This window comes from Akebia trifoliata, chromosome 11, assembly GCF_017979445.1.
Source record: "Akebia trifoliata isolate Shusen 1 chromosome 11, ASM1797944v1, whole genome shotgun sequence".
Classification (NCBI taxonomy): Eukaryota; Viridiplantae; Streptophyta; class Magnoliopsida; order Ranunculales; family Lardizabalaceae; genus Akebia; species Akebia trifoliata.
Genome location: NC_141385.1, coordinates 6,089,335 through 6,111,001, shown reverse-complemented (window position 1 = coordinate 6,111,001; position 21,667 = coordinate 6,089,335). Strand labels below are relative to the sequence as shown.

General features: G+C 32.4%; 1 protein-coding gene across 5 annotated transcripts; it reads left to right on the top strand.

The window, feature by feature from the left end:
• The first annotated feature begins 10,150 nt into the window (after window positions 1-10,150).
• CKI1 (Signal transduction histidine kinase) lies at window positions 10,151-20,477 on the top strand. Of its 5 annotated transcripts, none has more exons than XM_086417465.1 (11): window positions 10,151-10,499; window positions 12,074-12,146; window positions 12,282-12,347; window positions 12,470-12,706; window positions 12,798-13,475; window positions 15,293-15,668; window positions 15,865-16,439; window positions 16,725-17,903; window positions 18,332-18,533; window positions 18,979-19,358; window positions 19,802-20,477. In XM_086417465.1, exons 3-11 carry the CDS (start codon window positions 12,294-12,296, stop codon window positions 20,009-20,011), a joined length of 3,891 nt encoding a protein of 1,296 aa, XP_086273591.1. In that variant the 5' UTR covers window positions 10,151-10,499; window positions 12,074-12,146; window positions 12,282-12,293; the 3' UTR covers window positions 20,012-20,477. The 5 variants fall into 5 exon arrangements, with proteins under 5 accessions (XP_086273591.1, XP_086273587.1, XP_086273590.1 ...); XM_086417461.1 differs by having other exon boundaries at window positions 12,074-12,202; XM_086417466.1 differs by lacking the exon at window positions 10,151-10,499 and adding an exon at window positions 10,664-10,818.
• The last annotated feature ends 1,190 nt before the right edge of the window (window positions 20,478-21,667 follow it).

The following is a 21,667-nucleotide window of genomic DNA, read 5'->3' as shown; positions in this document are numbered from 1 at the left end:
GATGGATACTCATTGGCAACATCAAGCATTTAATAATTTCGATATCAAGGAATTTGATATTAACTAATTGTGAGTTCCTTATTCAAATGAACATGTGATTGCAAGAGGGTATTGGAGTAATTAGTTATATTGCATTGGTGTAATACGATACACCGTATCATATCTATTGAAATTACGATAAGGTTAGATTGATTTGGTTGAGATTTATTAGGGATATAGTTTATCTCTAAATATGATTTGATTTTTATAAAACCCTATTAGGGTGGTTGTAATTTTTATCTAAGAGAATCAATAATATCTAATTCTTCTAAGAGAATCAATCAATTTCATTTTTCATTATGGTATTGGAGCCTAATCTCTCTTGAGAGACCTATTTGTTAGTCCACCTTCCACTGTCGGCCGTGGAAACACAGCCGGGGGACAGTCGTGCATTGATTCTATCTCTTAAGTATTTCATCAAGCACTTGATATTCACATTCATTCATCATCAACTTCTCCATCACTTAAATTTTTCCAACAAGACATCTTGAGGATGAACTATTCTCATCAACAAAGTCAGTTTAGAGTGTTGAAACTTCACAGTCTCATGGGACGGCAAAAGCAAACAGTTTTACCCACAAAGCATGGTTTGTCAAACATCAGGATACTTTGCAATACATCATATCCATCAATCTGCAGTTCAAGGAGAAAAGTAAGGATTTTTCCATCTTGAGTTGTAATCGCTACACCAAGATTGGTTCTAGTGTGAGTTGCAAGAAAACCCATAGGGAAAGCAACAAATGGATTCCAATTACTTTCTTATAAAATCTCTTCCCATAATTCTCCCACCAACTCTTAACAATTCAAATCCGAATCATTTCTCTACAATCTAAATCTGAAGGTCTAATTTAGTGCATCAATCTTGATCTATTTTTGCCAAATTCTTGATTTGATCAATGCAATTCTTTTTTTTTTTTTTTTTCAAGATTAATTCCATCCACAAGTCCAGTTCAATCTTTTTGGCGTAAGAAGCCACCAAAAAAAAAAAAAATGCTAATGGTTTTTATACGACCCAAAGCATCATTAAGCAAGAACCTTTGAATCTCCCCATTGATCAAGTTCTTTATAGGCCCAAAAGCCTCTGAATCCTAGGATCAAGCTTATTTTGGCCCAAAATATGTTCTTGTTTTATGAGCCTCTAAATCATTTGTGATCAAGTTCATCATGGCTTGTTGAGACCCATTCTCATTTTTAGATTAAAACTTGACAAGTTTTGGTCTAAGTCTAAACTGATCATGACTTTATCAAGGTCCATTTGAGATGAGTTGTTTGCTCTTTTCTTTTACATGTTTGGATACCATCTCGGCAACTACTACATATTTGGCAATCAACAATTCTTCATCGACAACATGAATTTAGTAGACAAAGAAAATTGATTCAGGGTTTAGAGTTTGAGAGAAGTTATTAAAGTATTAGTCATGATGCATTGTAATAAGGTGTTCTATGACACACCAAATCATTTCTATAGAGATTTGGACAAATTTCATAGTAGATAGGATCATATTATAAGGGATTTGATTTTATTAGATTAGGAATATATCTCTTGGATTTATTTTCTATATAAACCTTATTAGGATTGATTGTATTTTATCTAAGAATCTAAGAGAATTAATAATATCTCATTCTTCTATACCCCCCCCCCCCTAAAGAGTGGTTAAAATCCCAAGGGGGTGGCTCAATGGCAATTTCAGATCTAATAAGCAGTGAGAGTTTGTAGGTTGTAAGTTCAATACCCAATATGAGCGATTTTCCTCGAGGCCACTTGCTAGGATACAGACACCCTCACTTACCTAGTGCATGTGATGTGAAGGCGTTGCCCATGCCAAAGGGACGGACCCATATGCCTTGGCTCCGACCCTAGCTCTTTCAGTCCCCCTAGTCGAAAGTCAGTTTGGACACCCCCGACATAAAAAAAAAATGGGTTACTTAAGATTTGATCTCATTATGAATCTCGACAATAATTATTTTTTTCTTTATTGTTTTTTTCTCTTCTACCCTTTTCCAAGAATACCTCACTCTATTGTCTTTCCTCTACCATCCTTTTTTAATAATATACCCTTCAACTTTAGAGTCTTTTCTCTTCTGTCCCCTTAATCCCAAAGAGGATGCCCTTGCCTACTATTCTCTACTGAGTTAATATTGTATGCACCCCATTTTACACTCGTTCAATTTATCAACTCGTCACCTTAGTTGTTGTAGATTATTAATAATGAGTAAAGAAAATTGATCATCATAAGTTTATAGGTGGCCTTATAATATTTTATCTGATCCCTCTTTAGATTTCTAGAGCCATTTTAGATATTATCATCCCTCTCCCAACCCCACCCCCCCCCCCTCCCCCGCCCCCCGACAACATTCCCTGGACATAGAAATTATGCATGTTTAGGTTTGCATTCCACAAACATCAAAATTCGTAAAACTTGACAAAATGACAAAGAAAAAAAAAAAAAAAACTCTCAATACTTGACGTATGCTTAGAGACCACGCTACGCTAGGAATACACAATTTCTAAGATCAAACAAAGCTTTTCGCAAAAAAAAAGTGAAAATTGACAAAAATTCCGTTAAAATTGAAAAGCACTTAGAGAGTATTTTACGCTTAGGAAAACCCTCTGGGACACAAGAAATGATAAATAGAGACAAATTAGATCATTCCACAATTTACGTAAGAACTTTCAAAAATTACTTAAATGTCCCTCGTGGAACTACCCTCTCTTCATATCGAAAAGCAACGAAAAACTTAAAAAAAATGAAATTTTGATAAAATCAAGGCAAAAAAATAAATAATAAATAATACACGAACACTCCTGCCTTGGATTCGAGAACCCACCTAAACGACAAATGCATTTTTTTTCAAATTCATATGTAATTTCGACATGATCCCACTTACACTTTAAAATGTTTAAAATTTTGATCAATAACAAAATATTTAAACATAAAAGATTCAAATATTTTTTTTAAAAAAATTTAACCACTTAAAGAGAAAAGCTTAAAAATTAAACAAAATTAATTGATTAATTAAAAAAAACATTGGAAGATTTTAAAATCCGAGTAAATAAAAAATAATTAAATTACATTAACAAATAAAGCAAAAAAAAATAAATCAAATTTGCATGCTTCATTGGCCATATATATATATCATAGTTTTTAAACTCGTCCGAGACTGAAACGTACCGCTCGAGTTAACTCGATATCAGAGCTGAACGAGACCAACTCACAAAGTCATTTTTTGACCGAGATTTACGAGTTACGTTCAAATTTTTTATTTGTCTCACGAGATGTTTCAAACGTATTAGAAAACTTTTCCGAGATGACTCGGTATCAGAGCTATATATATCATGGTTTTTAAACTTGGTATCGGTTTTTAAACTTGGTATCTCTTCTCGTCTCGTTCCGTTCAGCTTCGATATATATATATATATATATATATATATATATATATAAACTTTTCTTGTACCTCAGAAAATTAAAATGATAAAAAAAACATGACTTTTTGAAAAAGTCGCATTTTTTTAAATGTCATTTTTTTTTTTTTTGTTTAAACACTTACTTTTTTTTTAATATGGGATTTGATATATAATAGAATTTGGTGATTCATAATGTAGAAATATAGGTTTTCATGATAATATCTTGTTGCTATGATTTTTCATATTTTTTTCAATAGCTTATTATTTTGAATAAAAGATATGTTAGTGTGTAAACTTTTTTTGGCATCATAACATGTATAGATATGTTTGAGAGAATGTTATATTTAAAATATAATAAATTAAAATAAATATCTTATATATTCTTCAACACATATATTTTTCATAATTTCTAAAATATTTTTTATATTTTATGTTTCACGATGTTTCTGTCGTTTTTTTTTTCGTTTCAAAATTTTTCCTTGGCGTTTTAAACCCGTACTCCAACTTTGTGACTATGGAACTAGGTATAGGGAGGAGGAGGAGGGACAGGTAATTATCAAACTTTAGGCCTAACATAAATAAAGAGAGAAAAAAATAAAATAATAAACATCTCAAACAAATAATAATCCAAGATTAAAAATTTTAAACAAATGCTAAAACTTTGATGAACAAAAATAACTAAATCAAATCTAAAATATAATCTCAATATGAAAGTATGACCAATTAAAAGGAAAAATCATTTAAAAAGTTAAAAGGAAATAAATTTTAACAAAAGCAAACAACCCATCTCACGTCCATGTGAAAAGCGTCTATGGTACTGTGTCCATGTCAGGAAAGTGTGAAATGAGGTCTTTTAGCCCACTTAGCATCTTCCCATGGCTATGTGCGGATCCCACCAAAATGACCTTCTAAGACTTCAACTTCTTAATATATATATATATATAAAGAAACTAAGAATCAAATAAAAAAAAGAAAAAACCCACGTTTACATGCCTAAAGTTTTGCTTTAGAAATTTTAGTTAGTCTTGCTCTAATGGGACCCATCATTGATTCCTATAATTAACCTTGAAATCTTGAAATGGAAATAGCCAAATAAACTCAACTTAAAGAAAGGAAAGAATTTTTCTTAGTCGATCTACACTAGATCCCCACCATATCATTCAACTTTTGTCTTACTGTAATCTTTTCTAAATAATAGAAATTCTAGAAAAAAAAAAAAATGCTCTATATATAAGAGGAGGTGCACACATTGGAAGGCAATCAAAAAAAAAATCCAATAAAAGTCTTTCCCATTCTACTTCTCCACTCTCTCTCTCAACCCTCCCTACGCCTCTGATTCATTGTCCCTCAACGCCTTCCCCACATTTGTTTCTTATTTACACCCAGCTATTTCTACCATCATCTATTTTAAGGTCTTTGTGATCATCTGTCCTGGCTGCCTCAAAATATTATTCATTGAGCGTATTATCGAGTTTTCTCTGGAGGAATCGTACAACCCGGGATCCTTAGCAATTGTATGCTGCAGTGTTATATCATTCAACATTTTTAAGTATCTTCTTGACTAGCATCCATTGGATTTCAAACTTTGAGTTCTTGCTCCATCCATCATATTATTGATAGCTTGCCTCAGGTAATATTCAGTCCATCAAGTAAGGGTTTAGGTGTATCTATGTATTTTTATTTTTTTTAGTAGAACCATTATTTAATAAATCTGATTTCTGATTCTTCATGGCCTGAATTAATGGTTTCTTGCTTTTCTTGTTGAACCACCGATGTTGGGTTCCATGTTAGCTTAAACTTTTAAGACTTTATCAAAATCCAAGCTTATGGCCGAATTTCTCTCTCTTTTTTGGAATTGATATTCGGCTTTAAGGTGATTGCATATTCTAAGATTTTGATCGAATATCAAGGTTCATTTTGAATCCAAATTAAAACGAGTTTGAGGACCTGTTCGTTTGGACCTATTTCCGTCATGAAAACCATGATCTAGATAACCATTTGGTTTATTTACATTCTTGACATCGGTATTGTTATCCATAATGTTCTTAATCGTTTATGCATATATATGATATTGAGATTGATATATGTCACCGTTTGCATGACATGTTTGGACAAATACTACGATTTGTTAAAGTTGTTTCTATAATGCGGAGAAGAAAAATAATGTAGTAATGAAAATTTTGGAATTATCTCCATGGAAAGTGATGTTTGGTTTGAATATTTAGTAATTCTCTATTCGTGAAAGTTCAAGAATTGTAAAGGGAATCATCGACTAGATTTAATGCAAGTGTTGTTTTAGTCACATCGGGAAAGAAGTTCTCATTCGATTAGCTGCATTTGTCTGAAATAATGATGATGAAAATCCATTTATCCCAAATCCTAGCATTTCAGCATTAGATTACTTTGGTCGGTCTTTCCCATTGTCAATGGACCATAACAGCGAATAATTTTGAGTCGGGCAGAACTGATGCTTAACCCTTTTGGATTATATAAGTAGACTTCTTACCCATGATCTCTATGAGAAAATTCATTATTCAAACTAGGAAATAACAAGTGTAATGTAGTTACCGACTTAGGAAAAATATGAAAATACCACCTTAGGTAAGCAAGAAACAAACATATTTATCAGGTTTAATTCATTATAATGGTCTAAGTTAGAAAAATGGTAATGAAAGAACGTTTGAAAAGCAAATATGATAACTTGTTGGCTTTCTTTATTATGATGAAAAAATTAAGAAATAAAAAATATAAAAAATAAGAAAGAAAAAAACTACACAACTTATGGGAATGAAAGAAAGTGAATCATGGTTATGTACCAATTATACCATAAGAATTTTTTCTTCTTTTATTTACAAATACTAACATCATGGCAAAATCTTCCAAATTTAAGTAGCCCACATTGTCATATGTTTTACTTGATGCTAAAATTTCAAGGCCATTCTTCTATCTTGGCAAGATGGCCAGGACCGTGCCTCATGAAGCGAAGGTCTTGAATTACCCTCAAAGTTTTATCCTAGAAATTATCCAGAGCACGTGAGAGGATCAGGGATTGCATGTGCCTAAGGATTAGTAGAGGCCTCTAAGAGGCCTGGTTGTACACTTGGTTAAAAAAATGTTCTCCTTCCCTTTATATCTCTTTAATTACTTTTAGTTTAAGTTATATGAGGATCGAAGAATAACACCTGATTTATGAATTTACTGGTATTTACATTTGCCAGTAATTCCAAATATGATATTTCCTTCTATTATACGACAATCAACTTCATCACTACGCTTCACCTTTATTTGGTTCTTCTGTCTAGCATTTAAGTATGAAAGGAAGTACGATTTCTAAAGTGTCTAATTGCAAAAAGACTTTCACCATAAGTTTATATGTATAATATCTCCATTGTGAAAAGAAAAAAAAAACGAAACAACAAAGTGAACAAAAAATGCATAAAACACAAGGATTTATGTGATTCTGCAGTGTGTCTACGTTCATGGATTAGATCAACAACAATTATTATTTTCTCTCTAGTTTTGAAGTCCTAGAGATCTTTATTTATAAAATTGAGAGTTGCTAGAATATGTGTATCTCTCAAAAAATAGAAAACCCTTAAGAAAATATCACACAATTATCCTTTTTGTCACCTTAAAAAAATTTGGGTCAGGTGCTCCGCTTCTGAACCCCTGCTACTTTGTGTAGTGCCAAAAGAATACAAGACATTTACACAATACCCATAAACTTATAAAGTAAGTACCCACATTTTACTTTCTTTGCTTATAGATTGAATTTGGAAAAAAAAAAGTCTAGTGATAAATCAACTCACTAAAAAATATGGGGTCTGTACAAGGATAATATGGCAAGGGTACAAAATCGTAGATCTTTTTCCTCGTGTATCCCAAAGAAAAAGATCTATGGTTTTGTGCCCTTGCCATGTCATTTGTGTACAGACTGCATATCTTTAGCATGTTGATTTATCAAGACTCAATATATATATGTATCTCGTACACATCATCCACATTCTTTGCCTTACATGTGCAAAATTTTTACCTACATCATCTTCTTCAATTGGATATCTTCATAAAATATTCTTGAATTCATCTTGAAAACTTTTCAAAAAGATGTCTTTTATAAACCTTTGACATGTGATGCAAAAGATCTTACACTTAATAATCTTTTTTTTATAAATGGGTTTTACAAATGGATTCAAAATCCTCTCTATTTACATTTTTAAGGAACCATAATCATGCCTAAGTCTTAATATGTAATTATAGACTTCAGATTATTTTCCATCCCCTCAAGTCATATCTTGAAGAAGTTCTTTATTCTAAGAGATATTCCAATAGCTTCAGGATGTTACTTCGAAGCTTTTATTTGGTTTCAATACTCAACGAACAATGGAGATAGATACTGAGTTTTCAATATTCAATCAAATAACCTTAAAACTTGAACTTTAGAACACGAATTCAAGAAACATATTGTATAAGTTTAAGATTCAATGGAGAACAATATATGATAGATAACAACATGATTCTTCTTCATTCTTGATGCCAACACAATAATTCGAAAGCTTGAATTGATCTTCAATATTGCACTACCCTCTACTCTACACACGATGTATTCATTTGGATTAACAAGATTAGAACGTGTGAAAGCGGGGATGGCCTCCAATTTAAATAGATATAGAATTTAATTTACACTCATCATAGAAATCAAAAGGAATCGAAGATATCTCTTTGATTAATTAGGAAAGCACTTAATCCACATAATTAGAAATCTAGTAGATTGTGAAATTATTGGTTTTTAAATTGTATTATATATTTCATTTAAAACAATATCTCAATCCAATCATAGAACTAATTTATTTATAGAGTCGTGATAAAGGGATGTGCTAAAACATACGCGGTCCGTACGTGGTTGACATGGCAAGGGAACAAAGTCATAGATCTTGTCATTCGGGATACACAAGGAAAAAAGACGTTTTGTGCCCTTGCCACATTAGTCGCATACAACCTGTGTATCTTTCAGTGCATTGCCGTTTCATCATTAGCTAAAAATATATAATGGCCATAGGTGAAAAGAAATACATGAGTGCATTTTTGGTGTTTCTTTAAGAGTTGTGATAAATTAACTTGCTTTTTGCGCATGTACTTGACACAATTTTGCGTGGATACAAAGTGTAAAGATCCAGAACAGCATGTCGTATCTAACAAAGGTTAGGTGGCACCCCATTTCATACCACGTGGTATTTTTGGGACCTACTGACCGTATGGATATGAAGTCCATCCCTTGTTAAACCTACCCACAAAATACCAACTTGATTGGTGATGTGAATCCATTGATTTTAGCATTGTCTTAAGAATGATTTCGAATCGTTGGATTCAAACTCTTTTTCAAGAGCTTAGATCCAGTGGATACAAGTTATCAAATACTATGATTTTTGGTATGTAGGTTCATTAAGGGATGAACCACATATCCTACGGTCAACAGGTCCCACAAATACCACATGGCATGAAATGGGGTGCCACCTGACCTTTGTTAGGTATGACACACTGCTCTGGATCCTACCTTGTCTATTTACGCCAAATTGCATCAAGTGCGTGCATAAAAAACACGTTAAACTATTATAACTCTTTCTTTAAAAGGGAATACTAACGAGGGTGTTAGTATTATCTACCAAATTCACTTTCTAATAATACATCTCTCCATTTTGTCTTTTAATGAAAACAACAATGGTAGATTAGTCTTTTACATAACAAATACATTTATTATTTCACTAACATAATAAATGCATTTATTATGTTGGCATTGATGGTTAAGACATTTAAGTTAAAAGATTAAAATGCTCTTAGTATTTATTATGTAAAAGACCAATATATCATTGTTTTTTTTACTAAAAGACAAAATGAAGACGGGTATCATTAGAAAGTGAATTTAATAAACAATGCTAATGTCCTCATGGGTCTTGAACGTTAGTATTCTCAATCACATTTTTTCCAATAATACCTCTACTCATTTTATCTTTTAATGAAAAAATAGGGGTATGTTGGTCTTTTACATAATAAATGTTTATTAGCATTGATTGTCTAATCATTTACTACAAACAAAATATTTAAATAAACAAAATTAAATAATATTAGCATTTATTACATAAAAGACAATAATTTATTATATAAAAAGATCAGCATACCCTTGTCTTTTTCACAAAAAGAGAAAATGAGTAAATGTATTATTGAAGAAAAAAATTTATTAGAAAATGCTAACATCCCCATGAGGTGTTGGATGTTAACATTCCCCATTTTTACAATAAGTCAAAAATTAAAATCAGATTAAAGTAATATCCCAAATTTGCAATAATATAAAAAATGATAATTATGAATCAAATTGTATAATATTCTAAAATTAAAAATAAATAAATAAATATTAAGAATCCATAAACTCTCTTCAGCATAGTAACAAAGTCTGGATTTGGCAATTCAAATCTTTATATTTTTGTTTTTCAATTATCTTATTTGGTTTTATAGAAAGACAAACACGTACTTACAATAAACAATTGTTCAATGGGTAATTATTTGCTTAACAATATCGCGAAGATCTTTCCAATTAGAGTTGATCAGTGCCCATCTCTTGAAATTTTTTGATTTTTCCTATCATCTTTGCCGTTCAATGATTAGAAAAGTACCATATTAAACCTGATGTGAACACAGAAGAATTATCCAACTTCTTAATCTAATGGGTTTTTGGTGAAAAATCCATCATCTTCGATCTCTCAAAAAAATCCTCTTTTGTTCTAGAGATTCAAAGGTTGAAGAAGATTTTGAGGTTGACCCCATTTCGGCAATTTTTTTTCCCGAATTTTTCAGAAAATTCGGTTTATTTAGGACTAAAGGTATGTCCGCTGGACAGTGTCTGTCCAACGACGCTGAACACTAGAGCAATCTCCTCGTTAAAATCTAACCTAAGCCAGGTCATCTCTGGTGGCTCTCCAGTACGACAGTGAGGAAGATTTGAAGGTGTTCAAAATCTCTCTCTTTTTGTTCTCTGCTTCTAACCCGCTACTGTTAACGCCAGGTTCTCTCTCTCTCTGTCTCTCTGTCTCTCTTTTTTAGAGTTTTTATTTCACGTGGAGCATTGCATGAAAACTTTTCTGAAGTTTATTTTTGAAGTATTCTACTTCCAAAAGCTTCCATTTTCATTACTGTAAATCTTTCTAAATTTGCATCTCTTTTGATTCCTCTGTCTCTTTGAGTGAAGAAGAATTGGTCCTTAGGGTTTTGCTTGCATGATTATAAAGAGAAGAGAGACATTGGTTTAAACTTGGTTTCTTTTGTTGAAATCTGATCATTATTTGGTCCAAATTTTAATTTAACTGAGAAGTCAGTGTATGCAGGTGCGAAATCTATTTCTTGATCTTAGTAGAGAAAAAATATTTAAACGGTGGGTTTGATCCATTATGATCGTTATTCTTTAGTTCTATTTTTTTTCTTTTTCTTTTTCTTTTTCTCTTTGTTTTTTTTTTTTGGTTATTGTTATTGATACCTGGTAGAGAAGCATAATTTAAACAGTAGGTTTTATCCGTTATTAGAGTTCTAAGTTCTTCTATCCATTTGTTTTTCTTTTTTTCTTGGTTCTTGATCCTAGTATAGAAAAAAATAAAAATAAACAGTGGGTCTGGTCCATTATGAGTTTTAGTTCTAAGATCTTCCATCCATGCTCTTTTTTCTCTTTTTTTTTTTTTTTTTTTTGTTCTAGATCCTAGTAGAGAAAAAAAATTCAAGAAATATCCCCAAAAGATGATCAACCCATTCTGGCTCACTGTGCACTTTAGTTCCCAAAACGTGAAGAGTTATAACACAGGTTTTTCAAGGGACGATCGCTGATATGAAGTAACGAGATCGCTGATATTTATTTGAAAAGTGACAATCTCACTGATTATAAAAGTGACAATCTCACTGATTATAAAAGTGACGATCTAGCAGGTTTGCTATTTTTTAGCGAGATCATCACTATATAAATCAGCAAGATTGTCACTTTGAAAGAAAAAAAAAAATCAGCAATTTCGCTACTTTATATCTGCAAGATCGTCACTTTGAAAAACCTGCAATGTCTCTTCTTGTTTAGGGAATAAAAATGAACAGTGAGTTGGAATTGAAATTTCATCATATTCAGCTCACGAAATGGTAATTTACCCTTAGTTTTAAGTTCTTCTATCCATCCTTTTTTATTTATTTATTGTTCTTGGTCCTAGTAGATAAAAAAAAAAATTTAAGCAGTGAGTCTGATCCGTTATGAGTGTTAATTTAAAGTTCTTCTGTCCACCTTTCTTTCTTTTATTTTTATTTTATTTACATTTCTTTGGGGGTTCTTGATCCTGATAGAGAAAAAAAGATTTAAACAATGGGTCTGATCCATTATGAGTGTTCCTTAGATTCTTTTTTTTTTTTTTTTTCTTTTTTTGTTCTTTATCCTACTAGAAGAAATCTTTTACATAACATGCCGTTCTCGTTTGAAAAACCTGTGTTTTCTTGCACTTTCAAATCGTAAAACAATGAATTTTTTAGTTTTTTATGATACTCTTGTGCCCAATATGTATAGAGACTTTTCCTGACTCCTTCGGCATCTAAGTTCTTGATATATTGGAACAGGAGGGCAGACTAATCGGATGATCAATATCATACCTAATGGTGGTACTCATAGATTGAATTAAACACCTTATTAGTAAGACATTGCTTGAATTTGTAGTTTTATTTTCTGGCTTGTAGGCGCAGTTTATGGTAAGTACGATGAATGACACATTCTTATTGTTTGTAATGGGGGGATTTTAATGCTAATATAACCATTCATCAATCACAGCCAATAACTCCAATGAAGCTTAGTGCATCAATAGCTTTGCGACCGGGTTGTTCATTCATCGTCTTGGTAATTCTATCTTAATACCCCAAAAAAATTCTTTGGATGTATGATAGATTTTTTTTATCTTTGATTAAGATATAACACAAAATTTGACATCATTTTTATACTCTATCAACAATGAAATGTAGGCATTTATCGTGTTGTTGATTCCCACTTTAGTGATCTCGGCATGGTGTGTTATGAGCAAACGAGTTGAAAATGCCGCTAAATTTGCTTCTCATTATGTCCACAATGCAACATTTTCGGAGATTAGAACTACAGCAAGATCCGTATTTCCTATTAATTCATCAACATTGAACCTAGCAAGAGTTTTGAGGTCGTCTCTAAATGCAACCCAAATGTCATTATCCATTATAGAAACTCAGGTTAGTGTTTGCTTATTAATCTCATATTCCAAGTTGTATTATTGGTACAATAGTAAAGTAAAATTGAGATTTTGATTGATGTGTAATACAGGTGGCTCCAAATATGTTTCTAGCATTTTCGGCACTTCCAATATCACAGATATCTTTGATTCGATCAGATGGTTTGTTCTTTTCGTATTACAAGGAAGGAAATCAAACTTTTGTTGTCTACTCCCACACTTCGTTTATCAAAACTACTCCAAATCCATCTATTGTGTATTATTGCTTCAGTCAAGTAGTAGACAATGACACGGGGATGCCATATGGTGAAGTGAGCATTTTGAATACAACAGTCTCCGTTGATTCAAGTTGGTTTCAGAAATCATTGAATAGTACTAATGGATACGCTTCATTAGGGAAGGGATGGGGCAAAACTAAGGAGCATTTGTTCCTTAGCACTGCCGCTATTGATGATGGAGGGGTGATCTCCCTTGGATTTCCGGTGAAAACTTTTACTGATGCCATCTCAAGCATTGATCTTCGCCTAGGGGACTTGTATTTGGTTACCAAACATGGGAAATTACTCACACAAACTGGGCCTTTCAGCATTAAGGTTTATGACGACCTAGTTTCAGTCCGATTCAATAAATCTAGTGGTGGTCTTTCAGATCAAGCAGTTAATATTCCATGTGAACCGAACAAAAATCCTTTAAGAGATTCCAATTCGAGCATTGTGGGTGCAGAATATCTGTTTTATTGTGCACCAATTGAGATAGCCGGAGTTCAATCGGTATGTTTTAATTATTTACCATAAGTAACTAGCTAATATTCTACATTGCATTGCTTATTAGATGTATTTGCACAAAACTTCAATTAGAGATGTCATAAATCATGATTTTGATTTTCCTTTTTCTTTTTCTAATCTCTTGCTCAAACCATCTAAACCAATTATTAGTTGCATGATATCTCTCCCATTTTGAATTGTTTATGTTCCAAGTTTCTGTAACAATAATTGATAACTTTACACAAAATTTAGAGTTTCTCTATCTTTGATAAATTTATAACATTGAAATATTATATCTCACAATCATTACCTCTATTGTCTATTCCATATGCATGGTATTTTCTCATTATATCTTTCCCATTTTGAATTGTTTATGTTCCAAGTTTCTGTAAAAATAATAGCTAACTTTACACAAAATTTAGAGTTTCTCTACTTAGAGATTGGGGAATAACTTTTATCTTTGATAAATTTATAACATCGAAATATTATATCTCACAATCATAACCTCTATCATCTATTCCATATGCATGGTATTTTCTCATTATATCCCTTCCATTTTGAATTGTTTATGTTCTGAGTTTCTGTAAAAATAATTGCTAACTTTATACATAATTTAGAGTTTCTCTACTTAGAGATTGGGGAATAATTTTTATCTTTGATAAATTTATAACATCGAAATATTATATCTCACAATCATAACCTCTATTATCTATTTCATATGCATGGTATTTTCTCATTATATAGGACTGAAAAAGCACAAACGGGAACCTTATCATCGATAAAGGAGGACCTTAGATTATTTTCTTTGATAAAATTTAACTTGTTAGCTATTTATTTTGGAAGCTTTATCCTGTTTTGCTATACAAGAAGGAGATTAGATAAAATGAAAATTTATAAGTAAATAAACTATTTATAGTTGCTACTTGTTGTTCATTTCACTCACATGTATAGGAACTTAGGAATCTATTATATTAGTTTTCTCCATATAGAAAATAAAGGATAATTTGTAAAACAAACAGGTTGTTATTCAATCTTCCACAATATGACCAAAGAAAATATTTAAAAAAATATAATCTTAGAAGTTAATTCTTCCCCCTTTTAGTCATGTAAAACTGAAGAGTAATAAACAAGATTTATAGACAATTTTATCTACATTAAGGTCATCATAATAAATTTTATAAAGGTAGTATGTATGTGCATAAATGCATAATAATGAAATTATTATGCTTGTGTAAAATTTCTTTCCAAAATTTGGAATGTTCCATTGAAGCTTTTCAAAATGGGAGAAACTTTGAACCATGTTGCGGTACAAAAACTTTTTATTTTCTTTTATTGTAAATAATTTGTTCTGATTCATGCATATTTGATATTCACATTTACATGAGTACTCTTATGATCATTTCAAGCCATCATTGCCTTTCATTATGGTAGTCGCCAAAGGTCATTGTCCAAGCATATGTTCATGACATGTATGTGTGCATAAATGCATAATAATGAAATTATTCTGATCGAGTAAAACGATTCTGAAAATTTGGAATGTTCCGTCAAAACATTCCAAAACGGAACAAAACTTTGAACCATGCTAACTTTTTTTTCTTTGATTATAAATAATTTTTCTAATTCTTGCATATTTGGTACAATACATTAACACCAGCAATCTTATGTTCATTTCAAGCCATCATGAGTCCATGACATGTATCACTAGAGATAACTACACATGTTATATTAATCCATCTCAAGTTGAGGTCATAATTCTCACCCAAAATAGTTGATGTTACCACTTTTGGCAATCAATATAATTTTTGTAATCTTTTGTTTTGCAGATATCTCTGTTGGCTTTCCCTCGCGGAGAATTATTGGACCTTGTTCACAAGCGTAGCAAGCTAGCTTCCATGCTTCTATTGCTAATGCTCGCATCTGTGATTCTCTCTATTTCCTTCTTTATATTCGTCATTTTTAGAGCTGCTAGAAAGGAGATGTTCCTGTGTGCCACACTTATAAAACAAATGGAGACAACCCGACAAGTAGAAAGGAAGAGTATGAACAAGAGTCTCGCATTTTCTAATGCCAGTCATGATATTCGTTCTGCTCTTTCCAGTATTGATGGTCTAATAGAACTCTCTAGCAAAATGGTTGATCATAATTCTGTGTTACATTGGTATTTGGATCAGATGAGAGTTTCGGTTTCAGACCTTCTAGGTAAGTTATATTTTTTATCGTATTATTTCAAGTTGGCTAAATGAACTTAATCAATTATAACATCGTTGTTAAGTGATTTTTTTTTTCTTTTTTGGTTAAGAGATCTACAAGGTGGACATTACTGATTTAATCAATCAACAAAGCATTCACTTTTTGTAGATGTAACCTCACCCGTGTGCATGGTGACTTGTTTCAGCAATACTGAACTCTGTTCTTGATACTAAAAGAATTGAAGAAGGAAAAATGCAAATTGAGGAAGTTGAATTTGATTTTGCACAAGTCCTTGAAGAAGCAGTTAATTTGTTCTATTCAATTGGTGTGAAGAAAGGCGTAGATTTAGTGTTGGATCCATGTGATGGATCGATTCTCAAACACTCTTTCGTAAAAGGTGATCGTGGAAAACTTAAACAAATTATGAGTAATCTACTCCATAATGCTATAAAGTTTACGGAAGAAGGGCATATCTCTATTCGTGCTTGGGCCAAGAAGCGAAGTTTAGAGGACTCGATACTTGCTTCTAACAATGTTGGTATGTGGAATTGTTTGTCATGGTTATCATGGTTGGTTTATAAGAATAATGAAGACTTGAGTGCACTTCGTTCGATTCAACACCGAGATTCTGTGGAATTTGTGATTGAGGTGGATGACACCGGAAAGGGAATCCCAAAGGAAGAACGAAAATCGGTGTTTGAGAACTTTGTTCAAGTAAAAGACAAAGATGGTCGTGAACAAGGAGGCACAGGCTTAGGACTTGGGATTGTTCAATATATGGTATGTATTCACACTTTAATAAAAATTATAATATTATGTTATTAAAGAATCTGGATATTTTTTTTTAAAAAAATTTGTGTATATGTTGTTCATGAGCAATGATTGCTCTTAAATAGCATAAAACTAAGGACAGATTTGTCCAAGTCGTGAACTATTGCGAACGCTTGATTATGTTCATCCTTAAAAAGTTGGTTAAAATGGCTATGATGTCAAGTTTATTTATTTCGTTTTTTTGCTAGTTCAAGCTTGCTAATTATATCATAACTTATTTGAATCATCCCCCAGGTGCGTCTAATGGGTGGGGATATCGAAATTGTGGATAAGGAACTCGGTGAAAGAGGAACTTGTTTCAGATTCAACATTTTTCTTCCCACATGCGAGACCACATCTACTACCGTTGAAGAAGGAGAAGGAGAAGGAGAAGGAATTAAATTGCTTGGCAAACACATCTCAAATGAGTCGTATTGGCATTTATGGCAAGATATTTGGAATCGGGCTCCCACGAGACAAGCATCATATGTGGTACTATTAATTCAAGGAGATGAAAGAAGAAGAATCTTACAGAAATTCATGCAAACTCTAGGCATAGCAATCGCGATTCCAAGCCAATTGGAACAACTTTTTTCTACTCTCGAGGATATAAAACAGAGATTGTGCCTCACCCATCTTAGTTCATCTTCACAACAATTTGAGTTTGGTCCACTTAGTGAGTACATGCATGAATCGACATCTCGTGATTTTAATCAAGGAACAAGAGATTCGCCTGTGAGCACAAAAGATAGAATGGATCAAATATTGCCTCTACACAGAAAGACAAGTTCTAAAAGTGCATCAAGTTTCGTACTAATAGTGATTGATTTCGGTTTTGATTCTCTTAGTGATGATAAATTCTCCGAGGTATGTTTGTTTCTGGCTAATTTTAGAAAAGACCTGAATGATTCTCAATGTAAAGTTTTCTGGTTAGGCACGCCTGATAGACGATTTGAATTGAGAAGACACAATGAGGAAATTCTAGCGCAATGTGAACACATTATTGTTAAACCATTTCATGGGTCTCATTTATATCGAGTGTTAAGATTGCTTCCGGAATTTGGAGGTACCACTACCACTGACGGATCTATAATAAAACCCGTGGAGAAAATTGCAGAGCTGTGGACAGATCTTGGTCCATCTACAGAACCGACTCCTATCGGATCCGGTTCAGAAATTTTAAAATCTCATCACCGCCGTGAAGCAGCTAGTGATAAGCCCTTGAGTGGAAAGAAAATTTTGGTTGTTGAAGATAATTTTGTCCTTCGCCGGATAGCTATGTCTCTTCTTTCTTCACTAGGTGCAGTTGTTGAATTTTGTGAGAATGGGGAAGAAATTGTAGCACAAGTCTGTAAGATTCTACGAGAAATGGATCAATCTATACAAGGAGCTTCTAAAACTTTTCCTTATGACTATATTTTCATGGATTGTGAGGTAAAGTATAATTCATTTATTTTGAAATTTTCACTTGAAATTGTGCATCCTCTACATTGCTTTTATTATGTATAGCTCATGAAATTGTATTCTTAGTATATAAAAAATTCTCTGAATTTTTCCAAAAAAATTTCTAATAAGGGACAAGCAGATTAAATTGGCAATATATCTATTAATCACTGAACATAATAACACTTTCCTTTTACCGTTCAACTTCAAAAATGTATCTTCTTCGATCTTCAAATATCAAGAACAAGGTGAGGTTTCAATGGAGTTTAAAGATGATGGAATTCAGGAAGAAACCCAAAAAGATAATTTGTATGATCCTCGAAAAATTAATGAACTTAGTAACCATTCAAATATTTATATATGTTCTTATATGGGAAACATTATTTTGATTTTCTAACTTAATGTTTTATGCTTATCAGATGCCAATAATGAATGGGTATGAAGCAACGAGACAAATACGGATAGAAGAAAGAATTTATGGTGTTCACATCCCCATTATAGCACTAACGGCAAATACAGACAGCGAGCACGAGACTAAGTCCATGCAGGCTGGAATGGATTTCCATTTAACAAAGCCAGTGAAGTTGGACATGATATTGGAAGCCACCCGTTTTATTGATGGTAATCAGCATATTTGAGTAATTTCTTTTGTGTGAGTTTTTTGAGTTATTTCTTATGGTTATAAGCATATCTGTGCGTGTGCGCACGCGCACGTTTTTTAAACCTAGTCTAAACCCTGCATCTTAGAGTGCTGAATTGTCATCTGAACCAACCATGTCCCAAATATTTCTTGTGGAAGCTTAGAAAAAAAAAAACTCCTATAAAACTATTTCTCAAAAAGATTTTGATATAGTTTTGAGAAATCTTCAAAAACTGCAAATGAGTACTCTACAATGTCTTGTGTAACATTTTCTAGACCCTTAATCCTATAGGCCAATCTTATACTGGCTATAAGTAGATAATCATCTTGATCAGTGACTCCTAGTAATTAGATTGAAAAAAAAAATAATGGTTGATTCCTAATAATTGGTTTAATCTTTTTTTTTTTGTTTTTTTTTTTGGGTAGAGAAATTTGGATGTACCACTACCACTGATGGATGTATAATAGAACCGGCGGAGAAAATTGCACAGCCATCTACAGATCCTGGTCCATCTGCGGAACCGACTCTTATCATGCCTGATTCAGAAATTTTAGAATCTGATCAGCATAGCGAAGCAAGTAGTGATAAGCCCTTGAGTGGAAAGAAAATTATGGTTGTTGAAGATCATCCAATCCTCCGAAAGGTAGCTGTGCATTTTCTTTCTACACTTGGTGCAGCTGTTGAATTTTGTGTGAATGGGGAAGAAGTTGTTGAACAAGTTTGTAGGATTCTTCGAGAAATGGATCGATCTATACAAGAAGATTCTAAAATGCTTCCTTATGACTATATTTTCATGGATTGCGAGGTAAAGTATAGTTCTTTTCCTTTTCAGAAATTTTTCATTATTAATTACATCCTTTGCATCGCATGTGTTTTATATACTTAGATTAAATTTGTCGACTAAAGGACCAATTGATTAAATTGCTAAATAAGTGATATTTTTACCCTTCAACCTTAGAATTTTATCTTCTTCATACTTCATATATAAAAGTTCTTAGGGAGGTTGAAGATGATGGATTTTGGTGGAAGAAACCTAAACTATAATTTGAATAATACCCGAAAATATTTATTTCCCAAAAATTTTGTGAAACTTTCATTAACTTATCCGAATTAGCCACCCGAATCCCTGTAAAATTCGAACATGATTAATGCAATTGAATTTAGAAATGTGTTAGTTATATGTTCTTCTCTTGGAAATATTCTTCAAGTTTCTAATTATATATATATTTTTTTATTTAATTCTTATAGATGCCAATAATGAATGGTTATGAAGCAACAAGACAAATTCGAATGGAAGAGAGAATTTATGGTGTTCACATCCCCATTATTGCACTAACAGCAAATGCAGACAATGAGCATGAGACCAAGTCCATGTTGGCTGGAATGGATTTTCATTTAACGAAGCCAGTGAGCCAAGACTTGATATTGAAGGCCATTAGTTTTATTGATGGTAATTAACATTTATGAGTTGTTTATATATATTGTTGTTTATTTCGTCTCTTCTATGGGATTATATTAGTTATTTGAAGATAAATGCATTTAGTGATTTTCAATTAATTGCAATTTCTAGCTTCATTTGTCTAAGTGTAGGGAATTTGTTTTCAAGGGAATATGAATTCCTTGGGAAAATGAATGCCGTGGAAAAATTAATTCCACTTGCAAAAACCGTTTTTAAGCATAGATTTAAAACTCGGTCAAGTAAACTCCACTCAATTAGATTTGAGGTGGCTTGGACTCAAAATTTGGTGGAAACAACTCGTTGAATTAGCTCAAAAATGTGCCTAGTCAGATCGAAAACTCGACTGAGTTAATTAGCTGTTTTTATGATATTAAATCAATGACAAAAAATAATCAAACTTTTGACTATAATTATCGAAAATGTACAAAGAAGTTGTTTTCCTAAAAAACTCCTCAACAAACAACAAAGGACCAAATTTTGAAGTTGTAAGACTGACCAAAAATAAAATGTTTAAAAGTTGATATCAAAGGACCAATTTTGTTACACCATCAGAAAGTCTAACAATTGAGACTTTTTATTTTAACAAAATTTATGAAGATTTTTGAAAATGAGAAAAATCTAAACATGATTTTTATGACAAAATTTGTAAAAAGCATATTACAAAACCTCTAGAGAATTAATTCAATGGGTATTTGCAAAAGAGTCCGGAACAAATGTATTTACATTAATTCAAATCCTAGACCTTTAAATTGAAAAATCGATAGTACTCGTCGCAACAATATAGATGGATCCTCCCACATTTATTTCGAATTGCCTTATATCAATTTAATTAGGATCTCTTTGTTACAGATTTCAACTTCTACTTCAAAATTTTATGCCTAGGAGAAACAAATGCTTAAAATCTGGAAAGTTGTGTCTAAGAGACTCTTGTTTGTTATAAAAGCTGACGAGAACAAGTAATAAAAAGATGTCAAATTGATTTTGTTGTTTGATCGATGAGTTAAGAAGAGTGATGGATGAAATTATAAGCGGTGAGGGTTCATAGGTTGTTTTCAATACCCAATATGAGCAATATTTCCTCAGGCCCACAGTGAGGGCGTTCACTCACTTACCTAGTGCATGTGATGTGCGGGTGTTGCACGTGCCTGGGGGAGGGTCCCATATGCCTTGGTTCCGGCCCTAGCTCATCCATTCCCTCTAGTCGGACCTAAGTCCGGACACCCACATTATCAATAAAAAAAAAAACAAAGAAAACAAGAATAAGGGGTTAAATTGTCATTTCACCCCCCGTAAGTTTTTCAGTGTTGGCTTCTCATAGTAGCTCTCATGCAAAAGGCTTCTCAAAAACGCAGTTTTAAACTTCCCGCAAAAGTTATTGAACAAAAAACCATTACCAACAAACGTAATTTTCTGACTTTTTCGACGCAAAGCCCAAACAGCTGCCAAATAAAGCTGTAACAAACTTACCTTAGATTTCTCAAAACTATTCCCAGAATCCTTTGGTATGTTAAACAACGGGGATATTAAGAACAAGTTTACATCTGAAACATATGAACATCCCTAATTTCATAAACATCAATTAATACATTATTATAGTTAATATGAACATAAACAGCACGGATCGGTATGATTGTACATGGAAATAAGTGTGAAAA

What these genes read in the sequence shown, in the direction of transcription:
- CKI1 (XM_086417461.1), top strand. An exon ending in GTTGTTCATTCATCGTCTTG is followed by an intron (nt 12,348 to 12,469) that starts GTAATTCTATCT and finishes AATGAAATGTAG; the next exon opens with GCATTTATCGTGTTGTTGAT. An exon ending in TTCGGTTTCAGACCTTCTAG is followed by an intron (nt 15,669 to 15,864) that starts GTAAGTTATATT and finishes GACTTGTTTCAG; the next exon opens with CAATACTGAACTCTGTTCTT.